This window comes from Aspergillus aculeatinus (assembly GCF_003184765.1).
Source record: "Aspergillus aculeatinus CBS 121060 unplaced genomic scaffold BO66scaffold_36, whole genome shotgun sequence".
Lineage (NCBI taxonomy): Eukaryota > Fungi > Ascomycota > Eurotiomycetes > Eurotiales > Aspergillaceae > Aspergillus > Aspergillus aculeatinus.
The window spans coordinates 327631-345542 of NW_020291505.1; the positions used below are offsets into that span (position 1 = coordinate 327631).

Genomic DNA, 17912 nt, shown 5'->3' on the forward strand with positions numbered 1-17912 from the left:
CCCCCCCCACACGTCCTTGTCGCCTTAACACTTTACCGCTGAATCTGAAGTCTAACTTATGCTGCTTTTTTAGACCGCGATGTCGCTCAACGCTCTGTTCTGATCAAGAATTTGCTCGAGGATCTTGGTGATACTACGGAAGCTATCCCTATCCCTAACGTATGTTATTCCTACCACCCATTCCCACTTGTCCTCACCATTCATTAAACAAAACTAACATTCGGCTCCGTAGGTCAATGAAGCTGTCCTGAGGAAGGTCATTGAGTGGTGCGAGCACCACAAGGGCGACCCCCCCAGCACCGGTGACGACGATGACTCTCGTCGTAAGACCACCGACATCGATGAGTGGGACCAGAAGTTCATGCAGGTCGATCAAGAGATGCTGTTCGAGATTATCTTGGCCGCGAACTACCTCGATATCAAGGGCCTGCTGGATGTTGGCTGCAAGACCGTCGCCAACATGATCAAGGGCAAGTCCCCCGAAGAAATCCGCAAGACATTCAACATTCAGAACGATTTCACTCCTGAGGAGGAGGATCAGATCCGCCGGGAGAATGAGTGGGCTGAAGAGTAAGTGCATGAACCCCTACCGCTGCCGTAAAAACAGGAGAGACGTATGCTAAACAATTGCTTTGCAGTCGCTAAATTGGTGTCACTGGTCAGCGGCACTGCCATATCTTCCAAGGATCGCAGGCTCGCTATGGGAAATGTGGTCTCTGTGAAGATAGGCAATCCTCAACAATGGTTTGGCTTGATACACCTCATATGGTCTCCAGTTGCTGCAGTTCCCGGCGTTCGGTTCTCGCTTTTTCATGTCAGCGCATGGTTCTTTTTGTTTCTTTTTGTCCTACTGGCCCTGGACCATTGTCTAGGGGCAACAGTGGGATATAGCTTAATCGATTAGTAGCTGAAATACAAACTTTGTTACGATGTTGTGTCCTTGAAACCCAATTCAGATGAGTTAGCTCTACTGTATGAGATTGACCTAAACGACGCTGAAGATACTCCGGGTCTAGGAACAAATTTTACTTTATCAGGTCCGCAGGGTCGCGTCTGTAGGGGTATGGTTGTATGCTCGTGATTGAAAAGATATACGGAGCCAGCATTTTGAGTGACCATACTAGCAGCGATATATGACTTCCTACAAGGTCAATCCATGACTTGAAACAAAAGCTACCTCGGCAAAGACAGGCGAAGAGAATCTCTTTTTTGGGCAGATTTATCGCTCCAGGTAGCCCGCGTTCAAGTGGGATCAAAGAGTAGAGTCCCCAGAAGAAAAATAAACCTTCGTTCAGTGCTCGTTATCCTTCATAAGTTTTCGATTTTTGTTTTGCTCAGCTCGTGTAATTAAATTGCATGATTCATAACCATATCACAGAACCAGTCCAAAAACGACTGCTTGCACCTCAACCAGACCTGTCCCGGATATCGTTCGACGTTCAGAAACGGATATTCGCTTGCCACATAAAAATGCTTGCCGGGAAACAGGAGCAAAAACCGAAGGAGAGAAGATGAAGGGTGTGGATCAGAAAGCAGCGGGTCGACAAGTTCAGGATGATGCAGATTCAATCATCGCGAGCAAGAGAGGCACACAAGAGTTGGCGGTATCACAACTGAACGAAACATTCCCAGGGATAAAGAAAAGACATCTCGGGCGAAATCGAAGTAGTCGGTTGGTTGGCTTGATCGAATTTAGATACCGAGACGGGTCTTGCGCCAGTGCCTCCGCTTGGCGTTGTATCTGGAAAGATAGAGGAAGCGAGGTCAGCCATCCGACCTCTTCCTGAGTATCATCTGATCGCCCGTGTGTGCATCTTGGAAAAGAATTCCAACCCCCCGAGGGCAGAGAATCGTCGAATCCCGGCAAGTAGAAAATAGTCGTGGTGGTTGCTTATCCAGTGTTGATTTGATTTCCAATCCTTTCCTTCGTAGCTCTTCCGTCTACTACCATTTTGCCAGGCGATCCAAGGCCATCGGGGGGTCGCAGCGTCACACGGGAATCGAATGGTGGTGAAATCAAGGGTTCTTATTTACCTGATGGTGTTACCAGTGCGGAGACGAATCCACTGGGGGATAGGACGGTTCTGTCTCTGAGCTTTGGCAAGCTTCTGCTTGGTGCGGAAACTCTTGTGGCTCTATATTGAAGAAAGATGAAAGCGTTAGCCTGCCTCCTTTATCCTCATCCTAGCGGTTTCCATGTGATATACGTCTGGCCAGAATGGCAGGACGTGAAAAATATCCCATAGCAATATCCGTTCATGTCAAATAGGGGCTGCTAACCGGCATCTTGAAGGCTTGTCGCGACGGCGAGCTGAGGGTATGGACTGGCGGTAGTGAGGTTGTCGACCGTCTTCAATCGCCGTTCGTAGTGGTAGTTTTTTTGTGCGGGCAGGGCTTAGCGTTTCGCTTCGGATAGGTCATGTGATGTATGCCTGAGGCAACCAGCATATCTGTTCCCTCAACTGATGTATATTGACCGTGTTATTGATATGGCCTTGGTTGCTAGCGCACTTCAGTTGTTTTAATTCGGCACTTTGCTACATTAATCTCTCATCTCGATGTGTTCCCTCTTTTTTCTGATTGAAGAGCAAGTTTCTATATCTTGCGCCGATGGTCGAGACTTATCACAAGTCACTTGATAGTAGCCCGGCGGGATTTGCCCGGAGGGGATATCCGCATGGCCTTTGCTGACCGCCAAATATCCGATTAGACAGGTAAACTACCATGACGGGGCCATAGCAAGTTCAACACGATCAATACTGCTTTGTCCTTGTTGTCTGTTTCCATGCACATACTCTCACCGTATTTGGTTCTCTGCTCATCACCTCCTTTGCGCTATCTGCACCTAGCGTATAGTTGACTTAGGTACAGCATTGAGTCATCATACCGTCACTTGGCTGAGGGTCATCAGGTCAACCTTGATGAATTATTGAGTACCAGATTCATCCAATACTCGATGACTCACACAAAAAGCTAAGCCATTCTATAACTTTTCACACCATAAGGAGTAAGTAGGTTTAACACATCGAGAGGACCAAGCCGTCGTCGCCGCCATACTAAACACCTATCAAAGAGCCATCGAACTCTCGAGTGGCCCTAGTCTGAGACAACAGGCAAAACCAGACGATAATATTATGGGCAGTAAGCAACGGTCGGAATTCCGTTCCCTACTTCCAGTTATCGAGGCCCCCAACAGGATCGGGGTCCATTTATAGTACTATGTATTCCGTAGGTCGGATCAAGCTCCCTCCGCTGATGCAACAACATCAGCAACCATCATCGTGTCCGGGGGAGTGACTCACTGGTCTTTCGTCTCATAGCATAACAGTGTGAAATACTCGATGCATACTGCATGTCTTTCCCATTGTTAACCACGGACCTCCCATGAACATTGATCCGTACTGCAGACCAAGTCACAAGCAGCATGAGGAAGTTACTCGGTAAGTTAGCGCCCGATGGCTGGTTGAAGGTACGGAGATAAGCGGCGTTTACTAGTCCCTGCCTAACTATATTTACAAGTCTTTACAGAGTACTCCGTACGTAGAGTGAAGAGGACTTAAGACTACAGGCTGTACCTCCAACAATACGTAGTAAGTCCCTACCTTGACTAGTAGTAGATACCATCCATGGAACGGAATCGATTTCAAGCCCGAAGTTCAGTTGGTTGGTTTGTCATCGAGGAGACCGGAGGTTATAAGCCCCGACCCCGATCGAACCTGAAACGGATGCCTTGCATCAATCCAATCAAATCGAAGATTTTCTACTGGAAATACGAGGTTCATATGATATGCTGGCACGCACTCTTTGAGATCAAAACTGTACGCCGGCGTATTCGTTTGGTAGCCGAATACAGTACGTACGTACCTGTCCAGTCCATGAGCGAAGCGGGTCTTTTAACCCGAGCCAGACCCCGCCCTGAGGTAGTCGTTTTGTTGCCCGCGCTAAAGCTCTCTTTAGGCACCGATACTTGGACGTCGCACTGGTTCTTTCTCGATTTCTCCCTCGCCATTGGCACACATCGATTGCCCGTCTAGTATAATATACCTGAGCTAGGCCTAATAAAGTGCCCGCAGAAGGCCTCCAGCTCCAGGCTCTCTAATTTTCATTGATAGGGGATACCGTCTTGATAGGTGTTCTAGAACCGAGCAGAGAGTGGACCAATAATACTCTATTATGCTCCCGAGTCGCGACTGATAGTAGATCATGTCTCCAAGGGAGTCTGATCTGTTAGGCTTCTTTGGTTGTACGTGGTCTTCCTGGGTGCCTTCAATACGCAAGTGAGTTTTGTACCGTGGCTGGAGACTATTTTGCAGGTTCATTCTTACCTTCATGCATGTGTGTGTGTGAGTGAGCGCTCATCTCTCCGTTCCGACCGAGTGGCTCGTGGTGGCTTGCCTGTCGCTTGATCATCTCTGTTATTCTTCCGACATACCTTGCCTACTTTCTGTACAACAAAGATTATGTAGTCCAGGGGTACAGTATGTACATATATGCACTGTAATTCACCGTAGTGACTCTCGACCATTTATTTGCATGCTGTCCTTTCCATGCAATTGCCATGCAATTGGAATAACTAACTTAATACTTTCTCAATTAGTAATACGCTCGATACGCATGAATCATTAAAATTGTTAGATGATAATACGCCGCTTAACTTGACTGAGTAAAACGCAAGCAATGCATAAAACAGGCTCGGAAAGTCGGGGCTCCGATGACGCTAAGAAACGGAGGCTAAAATTGATGTTTCCTCTTCCGTACCACACATGACGGGGACAAGCGCTCGCTGACGCCGACAACGAGGCATCAGGATTTAAATCCCCAGTCTTTCGATTCAAGTCTTGTTCAGGGCGACGTACTCCGTACTAGTAACTAACAAATTATTAGCTTCTACTTAATTATATATCCCTCTACAAACCCCCCTCTTCCCCTCCTTCCTACCCCCCCTCCCCTTTTACCTTGCAGTATCTTACACCTTTAATTTTAATTAATCAACAATCTCATTTTTCCCCTCTCCGAACGACCTTGGGGTTGGATCAACATTGTACATTCCATACCATCCCTTTCTAGGTCCTCCGCGCGTGGAAGCATAGCTCGCGACAAGATTTGCGCCCAGCTTGCGAAACACCTTCGCCTACCTTGAGAATATCACCCTTCCTTCGATTCTTCTTAACATACAGGGTGGTCAAGTTGGAAGTCTTCCCAGCGTCTCTCACCTACCTACTACCGAAAGCCACCTTCCTCATGGAGTAGTGCGCTTCGTCCTCTCGTTTCTCTCTTTCTTTCGACAACACGTCTTCCGACCTCACAATCACAACTGTGAGACGACATTTCCACGTGCCATCAGGAGCAAAAATGGCTCTTCCAGAAAATGAGCGCCTTCCTGGGGACAAGGCCGAGAACGCTGATATCGAGTTGATGGAACGGGGAAGCGCATCCTCAGCCGAACATCGCAAGTCAGCTGGTCGTTCATCCATCTCTAGTTCGACGGTGGTCCCAGCAGGAGAGAAGGACAAGGGTTCTCGTTCTAATGCTCTAGCCAAATCCGAAGATCCAGATGCGCTTTTCGCCCACCTCCCAGAGCATGAAAAGGAGATTCTGAAGAAGCAGCTGGATTCGCCGGATGTGAATGTGTCGTTTTTCGCTCTGTTTCGCTATGCCTCGCGCATGGACATCTTAATCATGCTTGTCAGTGCGCTTTGCGCTATCGTGGCAGGTGCTGCTCTGCCTCTATTTACCGTAAGTGGTTTGGCCGGGTGTCACTGGTTGGCTCTACAATTAACATGGGCTTTCTTAGATTCTCTTCGGCTCACTGGCTTCGGCATTCAGAGGAATCGCTCTGTACGAAATCTCGTACCACGACTTCTATCACCAGTTAACGAAGAATGTTCTTTACTTTGTGTATCTTGGAATTGCCGAGTTCGTTACCGTCTATATCTCCACCGTCGGGTTCATCTACACCGGAGAACACATTACTCAGAAAATCCGCGAACATTATCTGGAGTCTATCTTGAGACAAAACATGGGCTACTTCGATAGATTAGGAGCCGGTGAAGTTACAACTCGCATCACAGCCGACACGAATTTGATCCAAGATGGTATCTCGGAGAAGGTTGGACTCACATTAACAGCCATTGCCACCTTCGTGACTGCGTTTATTGTCGCCTATATCAAATATTGGAAACTCGCTCTGATCTGTACCTCAACAATTGTTGCGCTTGTGATGACTATGGGAGGTGGCTCTCGCTTTATTGTCAAGTACAGCAAAAAGTCCTTGGAGAGCGCTGGTGCCGGCGGAACTGTTGCGGAAGAGGTCATCAGCTCAATCCGTAACGCAACCGCATTTGGTACTCAAGACAAATTGGCCAAGCAATACGAGGCTCATTTGGCCGAGGCCGAGAAATGGGGTATCAAGACCCAGGTTATTCTCGGCTTCATGATTGGTGGCATGTTCGGTATCATGTTCTCCAACTACGGCCTTGGTTTCTGGATGGGCTCTCGTTTCCTCACGGATGGAGAGGTTAACGTGGGACAAGTATTGACGGTTCTTATGGCTATCTTGATCGGGTCATTCAGTCTAGGAAATGTCGCCCCCAATGGTCAAGCCTTCACGAATGCTCTCGCCGCAGCCGTCAAGATCTATGGGACTATCGATCGTCCCTCTCCTCTGGATCCCTACTCCGAGGAGGGCGAGAAGCTCGAACACTTCGAAGGCAATATCGAATTCCGCGACATCAAGCACATTTACCCCTCTCGTCCGGAAGTTACTGTCATGGATGGTGTCTCCCTGATCATGCCTGCCGGCAAGACGACTGCGCTTGTTGGCCCATCGGGCTCGGGAAAGAGTACTGTTGTTGGTCTGGTCGAGCGATTTTATTTCCCTGTGGGAGGTTCCGTTCTTCTGGATGGCCATGACATTTCGACTCTCAACCTTCGTTGGCTGCGTCAACAAATATCGCTGGTTAGCCAGGAACCTGTCCTCTTCGGTACGACGATTTATCACAACATTCGACACGGCCTTATCGGCACGAAGTATGAAAACGAATCCGAGGACAAAATCAGGGAATTGATTGAAAACGCAGCGAAGATGTCCAACGCTCACGACTTCATCGCAGCCCTTCCTGAAGGCTACGAGACGAATGTGGGTCAACGCGGTTTCCTACTGTCCGGAGGACAGAAGCAACGCATTGCTATCGCGCGCGCTATAGTCAGTGACCCGAAGATTCTTCTGCTCGACGAAGCCACATCTGCTCTGGATACGAAATCTGAAGGTGTTGTTCAGGCAGCCTTGGATAGAGCTGCCGAAGGCCGCACTACTATTGTCATTGCTCACCGTCTTTCTACCATCAAGTCAGCCCACAATATTGTCGTTATGGTGAACGGTAAGATTGTGGAACAAGGCAATCATGACGAACTCGTTGGTCGCAAGGGCACCTACCACAGCCTCGTGGAAGCACAGCGCATTAACGAGGAGAAGGACGCGGAAGCCTTGGCTACTGACGAAGCAGATATGGACGAGGATGACTTCGCGAGGGAGGAGATCGAACGCATCAAGTCAGCAAGCAGTGGCACCGGTTCTCTAGCTGATGACGACGAGAAGATGTTCGCCGGTAATGGCCTTGGACGCAGTGGAACACATAAGTCAATTTCCAGCGCCATTCTGGCCAAGAGAGAGCCGGAGATCGCTAAGAAATACTCACTTTGGTCTTTGGTCAAATTCATTGCTTCCTTCAACCGCCCTGAGGTTCTCTATATGCTCATCGGATTGGTCTTTGCGGTACTTTCCGGTGGTGGCCAACCCACCCAGGCCGTTCTGTACGCCAAAGCCATCAGCACTCTTTCGCTGCCTACGAGCGAGGCCGCTAAAATTCGTCATGATGGTGCTTTTTGGGCCTTAATGTTCTTTGTGGTGGGAATCGCGCAGTTCATCAACCTTTCCATCAATGGTGCCGCTTTCGCCGTGTGCTCGGAGAGATTGATTCGGCGAGCTCGAAGCATGGCCTTTAGATCCATGCTGCGTCAGGATATTACTTTTTTTGATCGAGAGGAAAACAGCACTGGTGCACTCACATCCTTCTTGTCGACTGAGACCAAACATCTGTCGGGTGTCAGTGGTGCCACATTGGGTACGATCCTTATGACCAGCACGACCCTAGGTGCGGCTATGATTATCTCTCTCAGCATCGGGTGGAAGCTGGCTCTGGTCTGCATTTCCGTCGTTCCGGTTCTACTGGGATGTGGATTCTACCGCTTCTACATGCTCGCGCAGTTCCAACAAAGATCTAAGAGCGCCTATGAAGGCTCTGCAAGCTATGCGTGTGAGGCGACCTCGGCTATTCGCACCGTGGCCTCTCTCACCCGGGAAAAGGATGTTTGGGATATCTACCACGGCCAGTTAGCGGCGCAGGGCCGTACAAGTCTGATCTCGGTGCTGAAATCCTCTATTCTATATGCCGCCTCGCAGGCTCTGGTCTTTTTCTGTGTTGCCCTCGGTTTCTGGTATGGAGGTACGCTCCTGGGGCACCACGAGTATTCTGTCTTTCGTTTCTTCGTCTGCTTCTCCGAGATTCTGTTCGGTGCCCAGTCTGCGGGTACTGTCTTCTCATTCGCTCCAGACATGGGCAAGGCGAAGAATGCGGCGGCTGAATTCCGCAGACTTTTTGACCGGAAGCCGCAGATCGACACCTGGTCGGAGGAAGGCGAAAAGCTTCAGTCTGTGGAGGGATCTATCGAATTCCGTGACGTTCATTTCAGATACCCTACTCGCGCCGAACAGCCGGTCCTGCGTGGACTGAATCTGACCGTCAAGCCCGGACAATACGTTGCCCTTGTTGGCCCAAGTGGTTGTGGTAAAAGTACCACCATTGCGCTTCTTGAACGGTTCTATGATGCCATCGCTGGAAAGGTCCTAATTGATGGCAAAGACATCACTCAGCTGAACGTCAATTCTTACCGCAGTTTCCTATCGCTTGTTAGCCAGGAACCCACCTTGTATCAAGGCACCATCAGGGAGAATATTCTCCTGGGCGTCACTGGTGAGGAGGTACCCGAGGAGGCGCTGGTCAAGGCTTGCAAGGAAGCCAATATTTATGATTTCATCATGTCTCTCCCGTAAGTTCTCGTCCTGAAAACCATTCTTAAAGGCTCTTTAACTAACACTGCGCCTCACAGAGATGGATTCAATACGGTAGTCGGCAGCAAAGGAGGCATGTTGTCTGGAGGTCAAAAGCAACGTGTGGCTATCGCACGGGCCCTGATCCGGGATCCCCGAGTTCTGCTTCTCGACGAAGCCACCTCTGCCCTTGACTCGGAATCCGAGAAGGTTGTGCAAGCAGCACTCGATGCTGCTGCTCGGGGCCGAACCACCATTGCAGTCGCACACCGTCTCAGTACCATCCAGAAAGCCGACATCATCTACGTATTTGACCAAGGCAAGATCGTGGAGAGCGGTACACACCAGGAGCTGATCCGCGCCAAAGGTCGCTACTTCGAGCTGGTCAACTTGCAGAGCCTCGACAAGGGCCACTAATTCAATTGCGCTATATATCCTGTACAGCTGGTTTAATATCCTGTCTCTTTTCACCACTTGTTTCTAGATCTTCGCCACTTCTTATTTTTTACGCTCTTATTTCTCATGTGACATGAATTTGGAGGCACATGCATGACATTGTGTCCCCCAACGGATAATGTGACGCGCATTTACCATGTTGCGGAGTTGGCTGGTCTCTCGGTGCTTGGATGGAGAACATGAGACCTGTTTTTCTTGGAGGTGAATTAGAATACAGCCTCCCCTCCTTGCCGTGCGCACAGGTCGATGACCTGTATTGTACCTCTTGTATCTCTTATTGAAGAATATCTCCTCATATAGAAACAAAAATTGAGATGGAGTAAAAGAAACATCACTCAAGCTCCTGTCCCGTAAGCCCTCAGGGTGATTCTCAATCGCGATCACCCACCCCATACTCTCTTTGCACGTCAATTTGTCGCACTCCCCGCGCATCTGCGATCAGGCCCAGTAACCCCTGCCCAACGTCCTTGATTTCGTTGTATTCATGCAACAGACGGATATGTTGTTGCACCGTGGCTTTTGGGTCGTTCCTGGCCATCACGTGGACGTCAATCGATAAGTATTCATACTATCTATCCTTCCTTTTCGGAGCGGACTCGGGGGATTGTCATACTTCAAGTGGGCCTTGGCTTCGGCGATCTGAGCCTCCAAGTCGGCGATTTGGGTTTGTATATCTGCAACCGACTGGCGTAGTATAACCTGAAGCGAAATGAGACAGGGTAGAAATGGTTCTTTCTTTTTGGCTTTTGTCTTGCCGGAGGATAATGTACCAGCTTATCTTTCTTTGACGCTTGTTGGTCGACTGGAGCTGGAGATGCAGGCTTGTTGCCGGATTCGGCGGTGGAGCCTCGCGGAGATGGCATGATGATATGATAAATTGATAATGACCCAGCAGATCAACTGTCAAACGAGTTTCGGGAATGTCCTGGGGGTTTGTATCAGTGGTAGTGATCAGTGGTAGTGAATAATCAAGTGAAAGAGAAGGGAGAGGTGGACTACCTGTCTACGTACAGTACCTGTACTCCGTACCAAGTATAGAAATGCGGAGCCCTTCGTCCAATCTGCTTTGCCCGAATGCGCTTTAGATGCCGCCTGTGGATGCTTACGAGTACGTCCTCCGTCCCGGGCCTGGCAGGGCCTCCGCCAGCACCAGCACCAGCACCAGCACCCATCCGATCGGCCAGAACTCACCCACTCTTTGTCCCCCCTCTCTCTCTCTCTTTCCTCCCTCTCCCTCTCTGCACATCCCCTTCTCTCTTCTCTCCCTATCGTCCTCTCACTACACACCTTCTTTTTTCTTTTTCAAGAGGAAGTGAAGTGGCAATCATGGCAATAACGAGTCGATCTCACCTGTCCGGGTTGCTGGTAACCTTGCTGCTGGCCATGCCAGCGTGCGCTCACGAAGGCCATGAAAATGTTCCTGACGGTGCCGCCATCTCCGAAGATCCGATTGTAGGTTTCATCTTGCCTTCGAGCTACAGCCCCCTCACCCCCCTTCTTTCTGTTCTGTTTCCAACTGATAACTTGTTCCCCCCAGGATTCGACGCTATGGCTGCATATGATCCTCATGGGATTTGCCTTTGGCATCATTTTCCCCTTGGGTATGGTTCTCGGGGTAAGTTCAAGTCTCCGTACTTATCTCCGACAGCCTCATCCTCATTTGGATGGCTGCGGAGTCATACTCGAGTGTATGGACCTTGGGGTTTAACGTTTTTTTGCTTGACAACTAGATTGTACGGTCGCGCTGGCATGTCCCTCTCCAGATTGTCGGCACGATTGTCGCAGTAGTCGCATACTTCCTGGGCCATGCTCACAAGGGTCGCCAATTCGCCAAAAACGTCCATGCGTCTTTCGCAAATACATTGATGTTGATGATGGTGGTTCAGATTGTACTGGGCGTCTATCTCAAACTACATCTCACCAAGGGCATTCACGGGCGGATTCGTCGGGTCATGGTGGTTGCGCACGGAGTTGTCGGCAAGGCCATGCCGGTCGCAAGCTGGGTTCAGATGCTGTTTGGAGGAATCACAGCCATGGGCTTCTGCCGGGATGACCACTTGGGACAGTGTCTGGCTCACTTCATCATGGGCAGCGCTTTCATCGCCTATGGAATTCTGCTTACCATCCTGCTCCTCGTTGGTCAGTACTGGCTTCGCCGCACGGGTCGCAGCCAGGAGTTCTTCGATTCGCTGATCATCGCCGCCTGGGGATGTGTCAACACCTTCACCGAGCACCGGTGGGGAGGTCCCTGGGTGCACAACGATCTACAACATACCACGATGGGAATTGTTTGGTGGTGTGCCGGGCTGCTGGGTATTTGGCTGAGCCGGAAACGCAATGGCCGCCCCAAGCGCAATCTCATTCCAGCCCTGGTTATTCTACTCACCGGTTATGCCATGTCCGCTCACCCCCAGCATCTGATGATCAGTACTATGATCCACTCCATCTTCGGTTACACCTTGATGGCTGCCGGCTTTACCAGGATCATTGAGATCTCCTTTGTGCTCAGAGACAAGGGCACCGTCAGCCCGGACGGTTCCGACCCGAATAGCTTTCAGTATCTCACGCCTTTCGTAAGTCGCCTGGACACAGGAGCTGGATGTTGCCTTAAGGGCCTGGTCACTCTCCATTTCTGAGCTACTGTACTGACTTGATTCTAGTTGTTGTACGCTTCTGGGTTTCTCTTCATGGGCGCCACCGAAGAACAAATGCAACTGCTCAGCGACGCTGGAATCACACATGTTTCATATGTCCTGATTCTGTACAGCATTGCTTTCATCCTCTTCCTCTGTACGTTGTACCTGAATGTCTCACTGATCTGCCCCGAGACCTCGCTCTAACATCCTTCCTCTCAGTCGTCAACGTCCTCTTGCACATCTACGCTGTTCACGCATGGCCTGAATCCACCAAGCCACCGTCCCGCTCCCGCTCCTCCAGCTTCGCAGACGACGCCGGCGAAAGTTCGCCCGGCTACAAGCCTAACCAGCCCAACGGCCGCTTTCTGAACGGCCACGCTCGCTCGGCATCCGAGAACCAGCACGTCCATGACGCGGAGGAGTTCGAGCTGCAGGGGCTCATCTCAGATGAGGAAGACAACGGGGGGCACAGTAGGAACACAATGGGACCTCGGAAAGTGGACGACGAGGAAAGCTCCGCTCTCGTTGGCAAGGAGACGTCAACGCACTGATTTGAAGGAGTTTAAATCTATATAACTTTCTTTTGGGTGTCTTCCATTTCATTCCAGCAAGCCTGAACTGTTCATATTTCTTATCCGACTATTAACTTGCATTTGACTTTACTTGGAAAACCATTGAATCCTTGAAATCCCGGTCTCAGATGACTTGGCCCGCCCGGTCTTTTGAGGGATGGATCCGAGGTTGCATTGCACCGCAACCAACAGGCGAAGATGATCGGCTAAGGGACATGACATATGAGCTTCGTGATTCTGCCAAAGTCTGGAGAATTCAGGCGCGCAGGACATTGAGACGCAAGCCACCTCGAACGGCCACACAGTCGACGGCCATAGTAGTGCTTTAAAGAGTGGGTCGATTGTAGTATTGTCAAATCTATCATACACGGCGTTACCTTCGGCGGTAAAAGGCTAGGTGTGGAGCATTACAGCGCAAGCGTAGATATATGGCAAAGATCCCTACTGCCCCATAGTAGCGACTAAGAACTCTCTAATTGAACCCTTTTCATTTTCGGCACCAAACCTCCAGAAGGGTTGATTGCCTTTCCCTATCTCGACGCCTCTTCATTTCTTTTATCCTCCTCTGCAGGATGCTTGTGGGGCTCATCAAGGTGCCAGGGCGGGTGCCCCGTCCAAGGGGATTGGGTTCGGGACTGGAATCACAGCGGGGAGCATATTGTCGACCTCGGGCGGGAAGATAGGGTGCAGGGGGTAGATGGGAGCGGTCAAACGTTCGCCGTCGAACAGCAGCATGTTCTGGAGGGGTTGTTCGCGTGCACTGAGCACATTGATCACATCCTGTGCCAGACTGCCCCCGACGAAGGCCGCCACGGGACTCAACTCGTTGTTCAGGTTCTGCAAGAAGGTGCGCAGGAACTCCGCGTCGAGAGTTGCGATGTCCAGTTTCAGTTCCTGGTGGCCGTCTCGCGCGAGCTTGGTGAAGACCTCGAGGTCCTGGTGGGAGAATGTCGGCAGCGCGCCGGCGGAGAGTTTCTGGTACTCCCACAGCGCGCGGAGACAGGTGAGGAGCGGGGTGACTTGCTTGCGTTTGCGGGGCAGACGCGTGAATTCCTCGGGAAGCGGGGAGGTGTTGGCCAAGATCAGAGGGGAGTACACCTCGCGCTTGGTCACCATCTCAATGACCTTCTCGTTCTCCTTCTTGGTGGTGATGTTGAGGATACTCCGCGTCGGGGTCTCCTGGGTGACCGAGGCCACGTTGGATTTGGACCTCTCGATCACAAAGTCGTGGGAAATCAGATCGGCGAAGACGAAGCCGTAGAAACCGTGCAGCCCGGCGGCGTAGAAAGGCCGGTTGGCTATCCGACACGCGGCATTGATGGTCGTGTACGTGTGGAAGTCAAGTTCTGTGGCGATCGTGATGTCGAACTGTGCAAAGTACTCTGGTTGTTTGAGGTGAACATCTTCCGTGTCGATGTGGAGCTGAACCCGAGGGTTCATGGCACGAATGGCCGGCGCTGCAGCTTGTGCTCGCTATAGGACTTCGCTTCAGCATTTGATGAATGGGAGTTTGATGGAGGAAAGGGTTTCCCCGCTTACATTCTGGCCTCTACAATCCTCGTTCACGAAGAATTGCGCGCCGAGATCCTCCTCCGTCACACTCTCATGGTCGATGATGGTAAGAGAACCAATCCCCGCAAGCACCAGGTTTTTGGCGACCTCGTTCGCCAGAGCTTTGAAAGTGATAAGTAGGATATTCGCGGATCGCAGCCTGTGAGAAGACCGGGGGTCAGGAGACGCTGAGCAAGCCACGGAGGGGACTACCGAGGGAGCTCACTTTTCTTGAGCTTTTACTCCCCAGAGGCGGATTTGGCGGTCATATAGCGCGATTTCATCTTTTCCACACCACCATTACTATTAGAGAGCTTCTCCTCGATGTTTGGGAGTAATGAAAATTGGCATACCTGCGCTCATCGCCTGGGCTGGCGGCTGGGCTGGCTGCGACTCCATGGTTTGAATGACGTATAATGCGGGAAAAGGTGGGGGGTGAAGGCAAGTATTGGAAGCAAGGCTTGGACAATCTGACTGTTCTACTGATATGATATGATACAAGGACTGTATGGCCCAGTAGTTCGAAAGGAGAGATGGAGAAGAGGGAAGAGGGAAGAAGGTGAGAGGAATATACGAGGGTGAAGGAGAAGGAAAACAAAATAAAGTTGGAAGAAAGAAGAAGTATAATAAGAAGTGAATGCACAAGTGAAAGTGAAGGGTTGTAACTTGTACTTGCAACTATTCTAATCTTCTTTCTATCTATCGTTCATCACGTGCGAGTCCACCCGATAGTCCATCGATAAGTTAGTCCAACTGCTTATCGCCTGAAGTAAAGGAAGGAATGCCGCGGGCGGGCGTCATTCCAATCAATCACTCCATCCTCTTTCTCCACCTCCACCTCCACCCACTCCTACTCCTCCCTCTCCCTCTCTATCCGTCCGTCATCTTTTCTTCTTCCTCGCTCACATACCCTCTACCCTCTCGGTTTGATTTCATCTTTCCTACTCAAACATACATTCTCTCTCTCCCTCCCTCTCTTTTTCATCCCATCACCCCCCCCCCCCCACCTCCCCTTCATTGATCCATCTTACCGGTTTATCTCTGCATTGTCCTTGTGTGGCACCCTTAGGCACCCTTATCCTTTGTGTGGTTATCGGGTTCCGTATAGTTGCCCGCTGTACGCCCTCGCCCCATCACCACAGTGGATGGTTTAACTCTTAACATAACATCGAGTTATGGTACGTAGCTAATAGTCGTTTGCGGAGAATGCAATTATACCGCGTATCATCGGCAATACTGACTTTCTGACGCACTGCAAATCAAGTCCGGGAACTACGATTACCCTCCCGCCTCTCGCCGTCCTTCTCGAGGGTCTCGTACCAACAACGACCGACAGCAACGCCCTGTTTTGAATCGTCTACAGCATCTACAGGAACTGCTCAATTCCGAGCGTAACCGTAACAACTCGGCTCGTGCGCTTGAAACTCTGAACCAGGAGTTGGAGGAGTACCGGGGCAGGTCCTCCTTTATCGCCGAAGAGGCCAGGGCAGCTTTGGACCGGCAATTTCAACAAGTCCGAGCCGAACGCCAGATCTGGAACCAACAACAAGCCACGGACAACGGCAGCACGGCAGGTCCTGTGCGTCCTGGTGGTCAGAGACCGCACGCGCTGAATGTGACAGTTGTGAACTCGGAAGCAAGTGCTTCTGACCCGATCCGATCTGGCAACAGGACTCCGAGGTTCCGTCCTCTCAGAGCCGAGGATCGGATTGGCCGCGTGAGAAGAAGCAGAGGCGCAAATCAAACGTCTCTCCTGGATGAGCCTGTACCCCGTCTCGAGTCACCAACAGTCATGCCTCAGCAATTGGAGAGTGACTCCCCAATGGATCACTGGAGGACAAAGCGTCGCAAGTTGGAGACGGATGATCATCGAGAAGGCTTGCAGAACTTCCGTTACGGTCAATATGGTCAAGTGGTCCCGGGAGCACTCAGAATGGAGTTAGCCAGCTGTGACGGAGGCACATACGAACCGGACGGAGAAAGCTCCTGGCCCGAGAACATCCTTCGCAATGACTCCACTGTGTACTGCACAAAATCAGACCGATGCAACTTGATTCTGAAACACCAAGCTGGAATCCCTTTTTGTTTGCAGAAGATCGTCATCAAAGCGCCGAGAATTGGTTATGATGCTCCGTAAGTGATAGCGGCTTCACAATATCAAGCTCGCTGCTGACTCTATTCATAGGATTCAAGAAGGCATGGTTTTTGTCTCAATGACATCTGACGACCTTTTAGCTCGTACAGCCGCATCTCATGTTCAACGTGAGGCGACCAGACGCACTGGGCGAAATTGGCACAATGGAATGCAGCCATCTCAGGAATACCTGAATGCGCACCGGCCTCGCCTGCCGAATATTCAAGGGAACATGGTCGAGCCCAATCTCAACACCGAAGCTTCTGACACTGACAACAATAACCCTTCGAGGCCCGTCGAGGGAGGCGAACCTGATCCCATACCGGAGTTTCGCACCATGACCAATTACGATGAACAATCGGATGCACGTTCGGATGCCCACGGACGGAATGACGATGATGACGAGACGCCATACCTCACTGAGATAGAGCGTCTGGAGGCTGATCGGTTCGACGACGCCGCCATCTGTTCGGACACTAGTGACAGTCTGAGCGAAGCTGAACTCGCTGAAATGGGTACATTTCCTCGGCGCCGCCGGGCTTTATCGAGGCAGATCCGAGCCATGCGGCGTCGCTACGAAGCAGCACACCCAAGGCACCGTCCACGTTCGCCCGATACACCTCCCCCCCAACGCCACGAAGACTCGCAGCCCCTGGACTCTTCGCTTATGAAACCTCATGCACGGTTTCACATTGCCAGACACAAGAGCATGGTCAGCATTAAGTTTGATCCCCCACCGTAAGTTCTATGCCTTGCCGCTCGAGAGGGTCCTACGTGTCTAACTTATTGCCACCATACAGCTCAGGAAGATACATCCTTGTCAAGCTGTGGAACCCCCATAGCGGAAAGAACATCGACATTCAAAGCATCGTTGCTTACGGCTATGGTGGCCCGAGGTTCTTTCCAGCTTCAGGTTTCAGATAAACCCATACTACCTCTTGCGTGCAACCCCCACCACCACACAGATATATGTGTTCGCTTCATGCTTGCTGGTTGTGCGAATGTGCAACGCAAGCCACCTTCGGGCGCTTTCAGGGACTGGTCTTTCATCTCATCATACACAGCCAGGACTCGTTGGTCCCTCCCTGACTTCCTTCATACCCATACCCATACCCATCCCTCCTGATCGTAAACCAATACCCAACTTAGATAGAAATGTTTCTCATGCACTCATATGTTTCACGCCTTCTCTGAGGTGGTGAGGCAATGTCCAGAGTCACGATGTTCAGAGTATTCTGGTTACCCGACCGTGCCTGAAATCGGCGTTGTATTAATGTGGGACAATGAATGGAACAGAATGGTCTTCCTTTTTCACTTCAAGGGAAAAAAAAGTCTGCTCCGTGACGTAGCCTTGCTATCAATATGTGTTCTCCACCATCGGGCTCCGGCTCCAGTATACTCACGAAGCCGAGGGCCTGGGTGGAAATTACCTAGTAACTCACCTCCCCATGTGC

General features: G+C 50.8%; 7 protein-coding genes across 7 annotated transcripts in view; 4 read left to right on the plus strand and 3 right to left on the minus strand.

Annotated features, from left to right (window-relative positions):
• skpA (SCF ubiquitin ligase subunit skpA) overlaps nt 1-930 on the plus strand; it is a 1473-nt gene extending 543 nt beyond the window's left edge. Inside the window, exons 3-5 of the mRNA XM_025647717.1 lie at nt 74-159; nt 233-570; nt 639-930. Coding sequence (XP_025502062.1) covers nt 74-159; nt 233-570; nt 639-645 — 431 coding nt within the window. The 3' untranslated portion in view covers nt 646-930. The remainder of the gene's footprint in view (nt 1-73; nt 160-232; nt 571-638) is intronic.
• A 706-nt stretch (nt 931-1636) lies between these two features.
• On the minus strand, nt 1637-2307 carry BO66DRAFT_393261 (60S ribosomal protein eL39). The gene is made up of 3 exons (XM_025647718.1): nt 2281-2307; nt 2035-2135; nt 1637-1741 (listed from the first exon to the last, which is right to left on the minus strand). Exons 1-3 carry the CDS (start codon nt 2284-2286, stop codon nt 1693-1695), a joined length of 156 nt encoding a protein of 51 aa, XP_025502063.1. The 5' UTR covers nt 2287-2307; the 3' UTR covers nt 1637-1692.
• Nucleotides 2308-4948: 2641 nt separating this feature from the next.
• Nucleotides 4949-9886, plus strand: mdr1 (ABC multidrug transporter Mdr1). Its single transcript, XM_025652997.1, has 3 exons — nt 4949-5736; nt 5795-9108; nt 9169-9886. The coding sequence occupies exons 1-3, from the start codon at nt 5353-5355 to the stop codon at nt 9524-9526; spliced, it is 4056 nt and encodes a 1351-aa protein (XP_025502064.1). The 5' UTR covers nt 4949-5352; the 3' UTR covers nt 9527-9886.
• Nucleotides 9887-9935: 49 nt separating this feature from the next.
• Nucleotides 9936-10428, minus strand: BO66DRAFT_440390 (SWI5/SAE3 family protein; the record flags this gene model as incomplete). Its single annotated transcript, XM_025651252.1, has 3 exons — nt 9936-10095; nt 10179-10264; nt 10336-10428. 3 exons carry the CDS (start codon nt 10426-10428, stop codon nt 9936-9938), a joined length of 339 nt encoding a protein of 112 aa, XP_025502065.1.
• A 339-nt stretch (nt 10429-10767) lies between these two features.
• Nucleotides 10768-13105, plus strand: BO66DRAFT_393264 (Ytp1 family protein). The gene is made up of 5 exons (XM_025647719.1): nt 10768-11017; nt 11103-11180; nt 11296-12138; nt 12226-12355; nt 12421-13105. The coding sequence occupies exons 1-5, from the start codon at nt 10892-10894 to the stop codon at nt 12750-12752; spliced, it is 1509 nt and encodes a 502-aa protein (XP_025502066.1). The 5' UTR covers nt 10768-10891; the 3' UTR covers nt 12753-13105.
• BO66DRAFT_353465 (E1 ubiquitin-activating protein AOS1) lies at nt 13106-14986 on the minus strand. The gene is made up of 4 exons (XM_025644809.1): nt 14678-14986; nt 14551-14608; nt 14313-14484; nt 13106-14246 (listed from the first exon to the last, which is right to left on the minus strand). The coding sequence occupies exons 1-4, from the start codon at nt 14721-14723 to the stop codon at nt 13362-13364; spliced, it is 1161 nt and encodes a 386-aa protein (XP_025502067.1). The 5' UTR covers nt 14724-14986; the 3' UTR covers nt 13106-13361.
• A 330-nt stretch (nt 14987-15316) lies between these two features.
• On the plus strand, nt 15317-17780 carry BO66DRAFT_421722 (uncharacterized protein). Its single transcript, XM_025649987.1, has 4 exons — nt 15317-15502; nt 15589-16457; nt 16510-17196; nt 17259-17780. The coding sequence occupies exons 1-4, from the start codon at nt 15500-15502 to the stop codon at nt 17380-17382; spliced, it is 1683 nt and encodes a 560-aa protein (XP_025502068.1). The 5' UTR covers nt 15317-15499; the 3' UTR covers nt 17383-17780.
• The last annotated feature ends 132 nt before the right edge of the window (nt 17781-17912 follow it).